The sequence below is a fragment of the Chiloscyllium plagiosum genome, chromosome 16, assembly GCF_004010195.1.
Source record: "Chiloscyllium plagiosum isolate BGI_BamShark_2017 chromosome 16, ASM401019v2, whole genome shotgun sequence".
Classification (NCBI taxonomy): Eukaryota; Metazoa; Chordata; class Chondrichthyes; order Orectolobiformes; family Hemiscylliidae; genus Chiloscyllium; species Chiloscyllium plagiosum.
In genome coordinates this window covers 55,625,617-55,640,529 of record NC_057725.1, presented here as the reverse complement: position 1 = coordinate 55,640,529, position 14,913 = coordinate 55,625,617, and the positions used below count along the sequence as shown (strand labels likewise).

General features: G+C 40.0%; 1 protein-coding gene across 6 annotated transcripts in view; it reads left to right on the top strand.

The window, feature by feature from the left end:
• pidd1 (p53-induced death domain protein 1) overlaps window positions 1–13,418 on the top strand; it is an 80,082-nt gene extending 66,664 nt beyond the window's left edge. For 2 of the 6 annotated variants that reach the window (XM_043706161.1, XM_043706160.1), the window contains 5 exons: window positions 515–633; window positions 5,111–5,218; window positions 5,803–5,875; window positions 7,742–7,868; window positions 11,246–13,417. In XM_043706161.1, coding sequence (XP_043562096.1) covers window positions 515–633; window positions 5,111–5,218; window positions 5,803–5,875; window positions 7,742–7,868; window positions 11,246–11,483 — 665 coding nt within the window. In that variant the 3' untranslated portion in view covers window positions 11,484–13,417. The other 4 variants (XM_043706163.1, XM_043706162.1, XM_043706164.1 and 1 more) reach the window with 4 other exon arrangements.
• The last annotated feature ends 1,495 nt before the right edge of the window (window positions 13,419–14,913 follow it).

Sequence of the window (14,913 nt, the reverse complement as noted above, 5' to 3'; positions counted from 1 at the left end):
ACAGACAATCAATTCTTCAACGTATAATTTCAGTTACACCACATTGCAAATTTTTGCTATAAATTCTGTGTTACGATCGAGCCCTCCACAATCACCTGATGAAGGAGCGTCGCTCCGAAAGCTAGTGTGCTTCCAATTAAACCTGTTGGACTATAACCTGGTGTTGTGTGATTTTTATCTTTTTTTCTAAGCTGTTTGTGTTTCCCCAGGCCAAAGATAATCTCCATAATTATTCTATATGAAAGTCTAATGCAACATACTATTCATTTTGTTCTTTTGTAAACTCCCTCAATGAAAAGAAAACCCCATTACTCTCCAGAAATTCTCCCCCTTATGCTACGTTCTGAAAGAAATCACCAGAACTAAGTTAATCAGTAAAACCCTTCAGGCAAACAAAACGCATGTCTCACTTGTTCAAAATTCAAGAACCTGAAATAAGTGATGGTAAAATATATATGAATCACACACGCTGCAGTACAGCAGCGGATTATTTAAGTGCTTGCTTTTCTTTCAGATCGACCAGACTGTGTAGATGGAAGGATTGGGTTCACCTTTTACTCACACCTAAAGAACAGTAAGGAAGTTTATGTCTCCACTGAAGCAGACAGAAAAACAAAAGCTGTGAGAGGACAGGTAAATGAAGTTCCCTTTCTCAAAAAATAATTGCGTTTACTGTGACTCTACATTAACACAGTCAAAACCTCAATAGTTTATTGATGGGTAATATTTGCACTCAAAATCCAGGATCGCTTCCTAATTTTGGGCCACCGTTGAATAAGAGGTGCTCATTCCAGTGATGCATCATGTGTGAGCTGTTTGAGAGCTCTAGGATGTGCAATACATTTCTCACATTGCCGACAGCAGCAATGGGTCTGAATGCCTGCAGATTCTGAACCAAATCTGTATATTGCATTCTTTCGATATTATAGTTGTTAGATACATATTGCAAGAAATAAATATCAATACTGTGGGGAGCTTAACTGTTTAAATTTGTGTCATGGAATCTTTGACAGCTCCGTAGGTCCAGTGCAACCATTCCAAGGAGTAGTATTGTGTCAATCGAAGAGCTGGTCACTTATCAGCTAGGGATGGTCCGTCCAGATTGGTCAAGGAGTGGACCACAGTCAGTCCTGGGGGATCATCCACTGAAAGTCAAGGCAGAGTGATCAAGGGCCAATGCTGCAGGAAGAAAACCAAGGAACTCAATTGCGGGGATTAGAGGCACCATGGTGGGATGCAGAGAGGGTAAAAGTTGTGAAGTGGGAGAGACAATCGAGCATCATAAGGAAAAAGCTGCCTGTTGCAGAAGGGTGGTACCCTCCTGGCTTCGATGGGGACACACTGTATTGGTATATCTGGTCTGATCATGGGATATACCTGGAACACTGCAGGTATAGCAAGAAGATGAACATTGAAATAATCCTCTTGAGTGGGGAACATGGGGAACGTGGGGAAGATCAAAGGCGATGGGATAGACAGGGAGGGTACTTAGACTGAAGGGCTTGGTCTGTGACTCACTCATGGAGTCAGAGAGATCTACAACATCAGTACAGGCCCTTCGGTCCACTTGCCCATGCTGCCCCGTTTTTACAATTTAAACTAGTCCCATTTGCCTGCATTTGATGCATATCCCTCCATACCTATCCCACCCATGTACCTATTTAAATGTTTCTTAAATAAAAATTGTACTTATTTCGACCACTACCTCTGGCAGCCCATTTCAGAAACTCACCACTCTCTCTGAAAAAAATTGCCCCTCTGGACCCTTTAGTTCTCTCTCCCTATTCCTTTTAGTTTTAGACTCCCTACCATGGGGAAAAGTTGTCAGCTATTCACCTCATCTATGCCTATCATGATTTTATATACCTCTATAAGCTCACCCCTACATCTCTTACACTCCAGTGAAATAAGTCCCAGCCTGTCCAACCTCTCCTTTATAACTCAAACCATCCAGTCAAGGTAGCATCCTAGTAAATCTTTTCTGCACTCTTTCTCATTCAATTATATCCTTTCTATACTAGGGTGACCAGAACTGCACGCAGCACTCCAATTGTGGCCCCACCAACCTCTAGGACAGACCCAGCAATAAGACGTCCCATCTTCTATGTTCAGTGCTCTGACTGATGAAAGCTAGCATGCCAAAAGCCTCCTTCACCAGGATGTCTACCTGTGATTTGCAACCACAGTCTCTTTCCATCCTCATCCTAACAGCAAGTGCATAATCTAGATGAAAATGGCTGCCACCACACCTGTAGTGGCGTGGTGAATGTATTATTCTCTGAGAAAGACAGCTCCACTTTCCTCCACAGGCCACCCACACAGTACAGGTGAAAGACATCTCCGACCACAAAGTGCTGTTCTTGAATCGTACGTATCGACCGACTGGGTGGAATATAGATCCTGGTCCCAAGCAATGTTGAGTGCATCCTGCAGCATTAAGAACCAATCCCGGTAATGACTGTGATGTATTCATAGAAAGAGTCACCTTAGTAGTTAAAGTAGCAATTACCTTCTAATCCTCATACCAGATGCAGGAGCTGCTCACTTCACATCTTGAGCCCTTGAACACTGTGTAATGCTAAGGATGGCTCGACTCGGTACTTTCAATGCTTTAATCACAGCTAAACAGTCATTTGCTCACATGGCTGATGATGAAAAATGAACATATATTTATAAATATGAGAACGTATTTACAGTGACATGTCCCCATCCCACCTATGTACTCGCAGAAGCTCTTCTTCCTTTGCCACCCAGTACATATTGGTGCAGCTGGGATGGAAGGAGCTTGTCCTACATCTGTGCCTGCTGGCCTCAGAGTTTTAAGTCTGGTGATCCTGGGTGTGTTTGTGTCTGGAGAGCCCAGACATGCTGAAAGTTCTCTGGCACACATTCATGCTCGGTAGAATCCTGAAATATTTCAAAATCCTTTACATTTTCTCCCCAAATTTCTAATCAGGTTCCTGAGATGCATCAATTAGGTCTTAACAGTTTGTCTTAGCTTAACATATTTCACGAATGCTTTTGTTTTAGTCATTGTCATATGTTTCATCTCATCTTTCTCTGATCTAAGACTTTCCCTTCTCTTGTAAATACTGAAACAAAGGACTTGTTGAGCATTTCCAACAAGATCCCCTTCTCTTAGTTCACAATTATCTTTTTCCTGCTAATTTTAAGAATATTTTACTGTTTATTTAAAAGCTTGTATTTGCGTAGCACCTTTTGCAATCTCAATATCCAAAGCTGACAGGATGCCTTTTGAAATGCAATTACTGTTGCAATATAGGAAAAAGCAAACAGTAAGGCCCGACAGGCAGGAAGGAGATAAACGACCAGGTGATCTTTATTTTTGTAGTGTTGAGTGAGAACAAATATTGACATGGGGGAGAACTACCCTGCTTTTCAAATCCAAGAGTACAGGTGGATCCACAATGTATAAAATTTAAATATGAAGTGGAATTACTTCCTTTAATATCTCAGGATTATACTGATCACTTTCTCTAATGGTTTGGATTATCTGATGACAGAGCATGTATAATCCTGGAAACACGTGCAATTTCACATCAGTCACTTAATAAGGAAGCAGAGGCATAAGATTAGGGTTAACTTTGTTTAATAAGAGATTTCTGGTATTGCTGTTGAAGCAGCTGCAGTTCAGACTAATTCATTCTATATCTCCATCTCTGATATATTAGTGACAACAAAATTTTATTGGAAACATGGTTGAATTGCTTAAATTTGCATTAATATCTGGCTGGGACGCAAGGAGGAGCACCTTCATTCATTGCCTGCCATCTGTGCATCCTTGTAATAGAGAGTTTAAGTATCTTATGCATTTGGTGTTGTGGTGAAGGTTATCTGTAAATTCACCCTTCTGCGTCTTCCCTTCAGTAGCCTGTGGGATAATTACTGTTCTGTGTGAGTACTTTTATTTGATCTGTACTGAGGTTGCTGAGAGGTTGGGTCAGACAATTAGTGTTACAGTGTTTAAGACTCTCTTTGTGTGTGGCTCTCTGCTAGCAGCATGTGATTGCTGAATTTACCCTTTGACCTTTCAGAGCTCTCTGCAATGCAGAGTGAAAATTACAACATCCTATGCTGCAGAAAGGTCATCTAACTTCCTTATTCAGGATGGATGGTTACAAAATAGGTAATCTTTGTAGAATGAAATTTAATAATTTGGGGAATTTGGGTGGCACGGTGGCTTAGTGGTTAGCACTGCAGCCTCACAGTGCCAGGGCCTCAGGTTTGATTCCACTCTCGGGCAACTGTCTGTGTCGTGTTTGCACGTTCTTCCCATTTCTGCGTGGGTTTCCTCTGGGTGCTCCGGTTTCCTCCCACAGTCCAAAGATGTGCAGGATAGATGGATTGGCCATGCTAAATTTCCCCATAGTGCCCCGGGATATACAAGGCTAGGGTAGGGGGGGGGCATGGGTCTGGGCGAGATGCTCTTCGGAGAGTTGGTGTGGACTCAATGGGCTGAATGGTCTGCTTCCACACTCTAGGGATTCTATGATTTTATTCTAAATATTAAACTTAAGTTTCATTTAAAGTTTTGGAATGAAGTGATTATATTATTGACTGATTGTTTTGCATTGGTTAATGGAAAAGTGAGGGAGTTAAAAGAGAAACAGAGATTAGGCCATAATAAGATCAAGCACGATCAATCCTCAAGGGACCACATTGTCTTCTCCTGGTCCTATTGTTCTGGGGAATGTGTGATTTCACATCAATCACTTGTAGTAAGGAATCAAACTGAGAAAGGTTTCCTGTCATGAAATATTTCACTTATCCCCTTGTGTAGGGTTCTCTGACAGAGAGCGTGAGAAGGTTATTGGTTCTCGGCCTTCACTTCACGCAGTGCTGTTGGGAGGTGCACTAAATGCTGAGCTTCCTTGTAAAGAACCATCTCGCCTTTGTTGTTGGCTGTGGCAGATTGGAAACTTGCCATGTGAGGAAGTGTACATTTGAGCCTGTGCTCTAACCCTCTGTGATGCTGTTTAACCCCTCTCCAGCCAATCCATCTGCAACTACATTGTTCCCATAAAATAGGATGCTGTACAAGAGTGAACTATCACATAATGTAATGGTGTTTTACTGATCTTTATTCTAGGTTTCCTTTTACAGGGGATCCTTGCCAGAAAACATTCCTGAGGAAGCTGCTAAAAAACGAAAAGGCCCTGATTCAATGTGGCTGGCCACTTTGCCAATCAAATTGCCTGTAAGCTGCTTCATTTTCTTAATGTTGTCTTTTCTTAGAGGGTTAAAATATAATGTATTGCTACCACGTTAGGATCAGTGCATGCAAACTTTTTAAGGGGAGAGAGAAAGACTAGCGTTTAATTAACACTATCACATTTCAGGAAGTACAGTGCAGTGATTGTTCTTCTGTTAGCAAACATAGAAGCCATCTTGTACACAGCAAGATCCCAATAGTAGCAGTGAATGACAGCAGTTAATCTGGTGTTTGCTGGGCTAATTAAGAGAGAAATGTTGGCCAGAGCTAGAGCTAGTGCTGTTTTTTTTTTAAAAGTAGTGCCATGCATTCTTTAAAGTATATCTGGTGTAACAGCTGAAAAGATATTTGATTTAATCCCTTGCCCTGAAGGATGGCATCTCTGGTAATGCTATATTCTTCATAAGTGCACTGAAGTGCCCCACCTAGACTACAGAGTGGCACTTGAAGCTATAATCTTCTGATAATGACACTGGACTGCTATAACTGCTATTTGTTTACATACAGTTTACTTTCCACTTGTACTGTTTCAAGTGTGGCTTTTAAAAAGCCTGATGCTTTTTCTCCAGAAGCAGAAATCAAAATTTCACGATGAACCAAGAATGGACCCATCCTATCCACCACTAAATCTCGGTGATGAAGGTGAGACTGTGTCACTTTACAAATGTTTAGTTGATTTGTACTTACTAAGCTGGTGTCTGGCAGCACCATGAATTCTCAGATTCAATCATTTGTATCTTAAAAAGGGCCCTTAGAGATTTCTTGCAGGAGAAATAAGTTCTTCTAATTCTGACACATTCAATTCTGACACCTTACCCTTTATAGTGACGGTAAAAATTAGATCCATTTCAATGGTGATTTTGTGCTAATTTGCCACCAGCATTTTTTTAAACATTAAAAAAAGAAAGAATCTGATTTTAAGAGAGAGGCATTGTTATTATTGAGCATTTAAGTCTTTTTTTCCTTCTGTATAATTTTGAAAATATTTAGTTGGTAAACACACAATAGTGCTCAGAATTAAACCATGATGAAATCGCATGTGATTTGAATAGGTGACTTCAACTATACTAGCATACCATTGTAGAGTCTAAATATATAGGAGTGCTTAAATATCCATTTAACTGTAGCACTTGATAAATTATTGACACTCCTTCCCTGGTAAAAGCCAAAGATAGATCAGCAATGCAATTGTGATTCATTGTTTGTTAGATCTCATCAGTGTTTGGCCAGGAGTTCTGAGGATATGAGCCCAAAATAAATTTTCAATTTATTGCTTAGGTCCAAGTGCTTAAAGATTTCCTGTGCTAATTGAGAAGTAGGGGTGGATTTTTTTAAAAACCAAAATTGATAAATATTCCTGTTTTGTGTTCTCTCTGATTTAGAACATGGAGCTGTACAGCACAGTACAGGCCCTTCAGTCCTTGATGTTGTGCCAGCCTTCTATCCTACTCGAAGATCAGACTAACCCACATACCCTTCATTGCACTAACTTCCATGTGCTTATCCAAGAGTCGCTTAAATGTCCCTAATAAATTACATTATCAAAATACATACCTAACAGTTTAGCTGCCTGTTGATGAGTCGATGGCTTTTGTCATCTTACATAGTGCAAATGGAACAAGTAGGAGAATTAAGGAAGATCATTGAGGTTCTGAAGAAGGGTCACTGGACTTGAAACACTAACTCTGCTTTCTCGTCACACCTGCTGTCATACCTGCTGTGTTTGTCCAGCATTTTCTGTTTTTGTTTAAGATCACTGAGGGTCATTTGTAATTTGGGTCATTATGTGAATATTTGAGGAGCAAAATAGTACCATTTCCATGTTAACAGACACCAGTTCAATGTGAACATGGAGGAATGCCTTTGAAATTGGGTCCTGATCTGACTCCAGTAAAAAGCAGAGTGAGAGCCTTTTTTAGAATGTTATAGATATTTCCTAATCAACCTGTTCAGGGATGTTATAACACACTTCTGGAGCAGGTGCAGATTGAACCCAGGCCTCTTGGCCTAGAGGTGGGACAGTCTCAGTATGCCACGAGTGCCCTCTAGAAAGTTACAAGTTATGGGTTGACATTGAGCCAGACACTTTCACAAACTGTCACCTTTTTGAGAAAGCAGACCATTTCACCCACATTCTGAAAGCATTAGCAATACATGATCTGGATTTGGCATTTACAGTTGGGTGCTGTCTGCAATGTAAAGCTGTTGACCTCAGATTGCAAGCACATTGCAGCCTTTTCTGAGCTTCATTACTGGCATGGACAGGTGGTAGCTTTGGCCAGTAACCTTCCCCTGGGCAGATATCTCGTGATCTCTCTGACAATTACTGTTTGCTGACAGAGGATAACCTTGCACCAGAATTCTCACTTGTTACACAATGTGTTGAAACTAAGTTCATGATTATAACCTAGGAAGAGCCAACTGAAATAGATTCCAGAGGCACAGGCTACCTGGTTCATGATACAGTTACATGTTCCTCTAAATGGTCTCTTACTTTATTTTGCACAGAAACTGGCTACCTCACTGAAGCTAATCTTTTGAGTATTGCAAGGAGAATTGGGCCGGAATGGCAGAATATTGGTATCAATCTCGGCTTATCCTATTCACAACTGGAAAGAATAGGATATAATCATAGGTGAGGAAGACGCTTCTTCATGACAATAGTCAATAGTTTGCATTTCTTTATTATCCTTGATTGTCGATTTAACTTAAGAGTACAATAACAATAGGTGTCTTGTTGTCTTTACACTTTCCAGACATATGCTAGTCTGAGCAATTCATTCATGGAAAAAAGCCTGCAATTGGATCATTAACAGTAAAACTCAGCAAATTGAGTTTCCAGATTAAACGTCCCGACATTTTTTGTAGTGAGGCACAACTGTTGCCTTTTGCTGTCAACCAGACATTTTCAAATGGCTCCAGGCCAATTCTCCCGGTATGTGCAGCACATTTCCAATACCTTAGTGGTATTACACAGTTGTTCATATTTTGTTTGAGCTTGACCTTGAACCAGTAGCACTCGATGTCAAAATTTTCTGATGTGCTTTTGAGAAAACCTAACATTGCAACTGGACTGGTTCGTCCACGGCCACCACATGGCTTATCCAGATTGCTTCACCTTTATCAGTTTTCCCTAAATTCTGGTTATACTCACCAGTGCAGAACCGTTGATACTCAGAATGGTGGACAGTTTGTAGCCTCCTGAGATTTTGACATTTATTTTGTAGCTAATGCAAGACTGGCAGCTGCATAGTAAGGTGGCTACTTAGTAAACTTTGACTTTAGCACACATCTTTATGCCATGCCAATTAAACATATGTTTCCTGAGATACCTGGAGTAAGGGTGTCCAAGTTGGTCAAGTGTTTGATCATCTCACTCTGGGCTGTTTAATAGTACTTATTGGTAGAGCATTTACTTGGGGAGGGCAAGTTGGAAAACTCAATTTTCTCAAGATTGATCATTAACCAGTTTGGAGGTTGGTTAGCTCAGTTGGCTAGATGACTGATTTGTGATGCAGGTTGACATCAACAGCACAGTTCAATTCCTGCATCAACTGAGGCTATGATGAAGGTTCTGCCTTCTCAATGGGGTGTGGTGACCCTTAGATTAAACTCACCACCAGACATCTCTCCCTCATGAGAGAGCAGTCCTATGACAATGGTGGCTTTACCATTAACCAGTAGCAGTTATGACAATACACTTTGTAATATCACTTCGAATGAGTGATGAGCTAATGAATCCATTGTTTAGTAGTTAACTTGTTAGACACCAGTAGGACAGCAAATATCATCAATGTCACGTAAGTCATTGAAGTGTTCACTTTTCATCAAGAAAATTCTGATAAATTCTGTTTGAAGTACAAAGTATAGAAGTCTGAGGATTTACTAGAAAAATAAGCAGCCAATAAATATACCTTGCATAGAGTTGTACAAAAGTTTATTTCATCAATAGCTTTAGTTAATATGATTATTGATTATAAATGTATCAAGTTCCCTTTCTCCCTCTGGTGCTTGCTGAGCTATTTACATCAGCACAATCCGTACTCTGTGTTCAGTTAACTGTTCACAAGTGACATACTGTTTGCTGCAGTTGCTTAATCTTTGGATTCGATTTCCATTTGTATTTTGGTGATGCCAGACTCCAACCCTTCACCACACCTGTCAGCCTCTCCAAAGTCTTGATGTTATTAGACTATTGGCCCATCATTCACCCATGAATGAGCCGTGATCTAATCCGCTTAAAGTTTTGAAAAGCTGAAGCCATAATTTCTGGCCCATGTCACCAATTTTGGCCTGTGCCAGTGTCACCGTTTGAACTAATCCATTCATCAACCTTGGCATCTTGTTTGATCCAGAGCTGAGCATCAAATCTCGTATCCGCCTGATCACAAATACTGCCTATGTCTGTCGCTACCATTTCAGCTGCTGAAATCTTTATTTATGCCGTAGTCACATAAGGACTTGTTTAGGCCAACACCTTCCCCTCAGTCAGTCTCGCATGTTTAAGTGTCTTTAATTTTCTCTTTGTTGGAAACATTTCTGCCTTGGTCAAATCTGTAACCAAGTCCTGCTCACAATCTTAATTGTTTCTTGACTGATCTACACTGAGCTCCTTGCATTTTAATCCCTTTAACCCTCCCTATATCTACAGCCCCCCACAACCCCATAGCAGGAAGGTCTCAGTCCACTTCTCCCCACTCCAGAACTCTTCATTGGTCTTGATTTGAACCCTTTGTGCATCCTTCTTTGTAACTTGCCCCATCGTTGGCAACTGAGCCTGTTACTTCTCTCACCTCCTCAAAAGACCTCACTTAAAACCCACATCTGACCACATCTTTGCTCTCATTCAACTGGCTCTTTGCACTTCAATTGTCTTTGGATTTTTTTTATACATTAAATATTCATTAGATGCAATCTATTGTCTTCAAATGCTATTTATTTCTAAAATGTGATTAACAACTGGTACAAAAAATTAAATTGACGTATTGTATTTGCATTAAAATGTTTTACTTGCATTGGGTTACTTGAAGGTCTACTGACTTGCTGCTATAAAAAAAGGCAAACAACAATCAGATAAATGACCAGTTAATTTCTCTTAATGGGTTAACTAATGGAGGAATTTTGGCTAAGGAAACCAGGGAAGCTTCCTGCTCTTGAACAGTTCTTTAAGAATTTTACTGTTCACCTGCATTAGCATGAGAACTAGAATGCCAGTTAATAGCTTTTTTGTTATTGTTGACATGTTAGCATTATCTCAGGGACACAAAGCACTGTCAACCTAGTTGGTGTGAATAGAACATTCAATAGGGCTTGAAACCACTGCCTTTGTTTTAGTTAATGTCTAAGTAACCTCACACCCTGAAGCTTTGGACAGTTCTGGAAATACATACATTTAGTGAAGTGAGGAAATCTTTTTCAGCACAATACAAATTGTGTTGATGTACAATTTTTGGGGAAAAAAAACTGTGATTTTTGCACATGTTGTGGCTTTCTTGAAATTGTCGACTTTTACTTGAAAACCCTCAAATATATTTTTATTGGAAAGTTATTTGCGAAAATAATGTCATCTTTTGGGTAAGAGTAGATACTTTTCGTTATTTGCTAAATTTACCCCCTTTTACCTCCTCTCACTGATTTTGCTAAAACTGACAAGTGAATGCTCTATGTTTACATAAATAAAAATTATGAGCCAGTGTTTTTGAGGGTTTTATGTCTCATCTTTGTCCTCTATTGTCTTCTGAGTGATGTGGTTACCTAGTGCCCAGACTGCTCTGTGCCAGGAGGATGACAGAAGTGGCACTCTTGTGAATATTTACTCTTTTTCTAACCTTTAATTTGTGCGTCATTGAGAGGCTGACATGGAAAAATGGGGAATGAAGGATGTGGGCAGCTGGTAATTTAGCTCCACATTATGTGAAACTTCATTCTTCTTGGACATTATCTATGAAGGCAGTTTTTAAAAATGTTCAAACCAGTTCTTGTCTTCTCAAGCTATTACTTCATTTTCCCTAGGGATGATCTGGACAAGCAAATCTTAGAGATGCTCTTTACATGGGCCCAATGCAATGAGAGTGTACCGGGCTGCATCAGTCAATTAATTCAAGCAATGAAGAAGAGTGATCGCGAAGATATTGCAGAAGAAATACATTGTATTATTGAACTCGGCAGGAGAAAGTATCATGATTCTATTCGTCGAGTAGGGCTAAGCCAAGAAAGCAGTAATGAAGATTCAGCTATAGCAATGGTATAACCTGAAAAATGTTGTTCAGTAGGGAGCAATGGATATGAACTCTTTTCGTGGTGTATGAGGAAAGGGAGGTTTTATCCTATTTTAGACTTCTGTTTTGACTGGTTTAGAAGTGCCTTGGGGCACAATGAACTCTTGGCAACATTGTTCAGGAAATGGTCACTGTAATCAACTGAGGCAGAGTTCATTCCATTTAAATGTCAAGGTTCATGGTGGTTTTGCAGCAGAATACAGTGAAAACCAGCAGGATTTGTTAGTAGAACCAATCATTTTGTGGTGATGTGCAATTTTCAATTTTGTTTCAGCCACTGTGATGTACAATTTTGTTTCTTGCATGTAACCAAGAGAGAGCATACCTTGCATTTAATCTACAGCATTTAGTGAACTTGTTTACTCCTTGAGTTGATAGATAGTCAAATTGCATCAAGGAATTGTACAACATAGGAGCAAGACATTTGACAATTAAATCCGTGTGAGTGTTTCCTCCAACTCAGACGCCTAACTACTTGCTGCTACCCTTGCATCTTAAATCTGGGAAATAGGGTAATTTACCATTTAGGCCTGTATATTCCTAATACCACCAAGCCTGACCAATGGTGAACATGTATTGGAATTTCAGTGCATCACCCAGTTGGTGAAAGCAGCCTTTCACAGCAGGAATGAAAAGAAATAGGATACGAGTGTGGAGCCCTACAAAGCAGGCATGTTAATGAACTTCTGTGCTAAAGTTTATTTTGCTTTGATCATCTTGGTCCCTATTGTTTGGTAAGCTCAAATAAAATAAACTATTTAGAAAACCAATAACCTGGTATTGTACAGTAGGATTCTTCAGGGTACCTGTGGCAGTTCCTATTCACCTCCAACTCTGTACCATCTGCCTAACTGTAATCATTTTTTTTCCCTTTTTGCCACATTGAATTCATTTGCCAACTGAGGAATTTTTAAAAAATATTTGCCAGATTTAGCTACCCCTGAAGCATTGTTAAAATTTACTACAGATCAACTGCAGGGTTTTATGAAGGCTACAATTAGTAGTGGCATTCAGAGAAAAGAAAGCCATTAAATGAGGAACAAATATTTGATATGGCAGTGTTTGTTTGTTAAAATTTACAAGTGCATTCAACAGCATGGCCTGTGTACTTCTAGTATATACAATACTTTGTCATTCTTATGCAGTATGTTAATTCAAACACAAGTCACACTATTCCATGAGGCTATAATTAAGCTCATAATGATATGCAGACGGTTTAAAAATATTTCACTTTATTTAACTCTGTGTGTGTGTGTGTGTGTGTGTGTGTATGTTCTGTATTTTCATATGGCAATTTGTTTTTCACTGATCTTTAATGTTTTCAGCATCAGCAAAGATCGTACACAGTTTAGTAGCATAATTTGTAAATGTCTCCTTGTTCAAACATACATTCATGCTAATGTAGTTTGGAAAATATTAGACTGAGAGGATTGTACAGTGAGTCATAAACAGTGGGTAATCTGGAATTCATTTATTTAGAGATGAATACAGCAGTATGAGTGTGGTTTGCTTCTTTTTCTTTTAAAACATACTTAACTTTTCAAATATGGAAAATTAGTAATAACTTCTCCCTCTTTTGAGAAAAGTGTATATAAGCAAAATACAGTCAGTGATGAACATTTGAGTCATCTGACGTAGCCACCCACCTATAGCCTATCAGCCCTTAGTTGTCTCAGTATAAATCAGAAAGTAAGTGACATATTTGAGGAAATGCTGAGTGCTTAGCTGGTATCATGGCCTCTCAAGTAAGGTGAGAAAACTGATTAAGGCAGTTCCAATACAATATTCTAATGTCCTCAGTCAGGAGGAAGGCCCTCTGCTATCATCTTAATGGCCAGTTGGGCAAGAGATCTGAGAGGTAAAAACAATAACTGCAGATGCTGGAAACCAGATTCTGGATCAGTGGTGCTGGAAGAGCACAGCAATTCCTGATGAAGGGCTTTTGCCCGAAACGTCGATTTCGCTGCTCATTGGATGCTGCCTGAATTGCTGTGCTCTTCCAGCACCACTGATCCAGAAAAGAGATCTGAGAGGCCATCCTCTAGACAGTGAACACGTGTGTCTTGCTGCTTTTTTAGGAAGCACACCAGAGGCCATTACCTTCTCAAGATCGATCCCAATAAATGGTTTTGGTATTTACTACAGCATCTACTAATCTTCCGATTAAAGATTTTGCAACAACACAAAAACAGATATAGAAACATCAAAAAAAGGTGCAGGAGTAGGCCATTCGGCCCTTCGAGCCTGCACCGCTGTTCACTATCATCATGGCTGATCTTGCAATCTCCGTATCCCATTCCCATTTTGTCTCCATACCCCATGATCCCTTTAGCTGCAAGGGCCACGTCCAGCTCCCTCTTGAATATATCTAATGACCTGGCTCCAACAGCATCCTGTGAGAGAGAATTCCGCAGGTTCACAACTGTGAGTGAAGAAAATTTCCTCATTCTCTGTCCTGAATTGCTTACCCCGTATTCTTAGACTGTGACGCCTAGATCTGGACTTTCCCAACATCGGGAACATTCTTCCCACATCTAGCCTGTCCAATCCCATTAGGATTTGATATGTTTCTTTGAGATCCCTCTCTAAATCCTTCTAAATTCCAGTGAATACAAGCCCAGTTGATTGAGTTTTTGTTCACATGTCAGTCCTGCCATCCCGAGAGTCAGTCTGGTGAACCTTCGCTGGACCTCCCCAAGGGAAGTTATTTGGATAGAACTGAGAAATAAGAAAGGGATGGTCACCTTATTGGGATTATATTATAGACCCCCTAATAGTCAGCGGGAAATTGAGAAACAAATTTGTGAGGAGATTTCAATTATCTGTAAGAATGATAAGGTGGTTATGGTAGGGGATTTTAACTTTCCAAACATAGACTGGGACTGCCATTGTGTTAAGGGTTTAGATGGAGATGAACTTGTTAAGACTGTACAAGAAAATTTTCTGACTCAGTATGTGGATGCACCTGCTGGAGAAGGGCAAAACTTGACCGACTCTTGGGAAATAAGGCAGGGCTGGTGACTGAGGTGTCAATGGGAAAGCACTTTGGGGCCAGTGACCATAATTTTATTAGATTTAAAATAGTGATGGAAAGGATGGAGCAGATCTAAAAGGTGAACTTCTAAATTGGAGGATGGCTAATTTTGATGGTATTAGGCAAGAACTTCTAAAAGCTGATTGGGTGCAGATGTTCACAGGTAAAGGGATGGCTGGAAAATGGGAAGCCTTCATAAATGAGATAACGCGAGTCGAGAGAAAGTATATTCCTGTTAGGCTAAAAGGAAAGGCTGGTAGGGAATTCTGGATGACTGGAGAAATTGAGGTTTGGTTAAGAAAAAGAGGGAAGCATATGTCAGGTATAGACAGCAGAGATTGAGTGATTCCTTAGAAGAGTATTAAGGC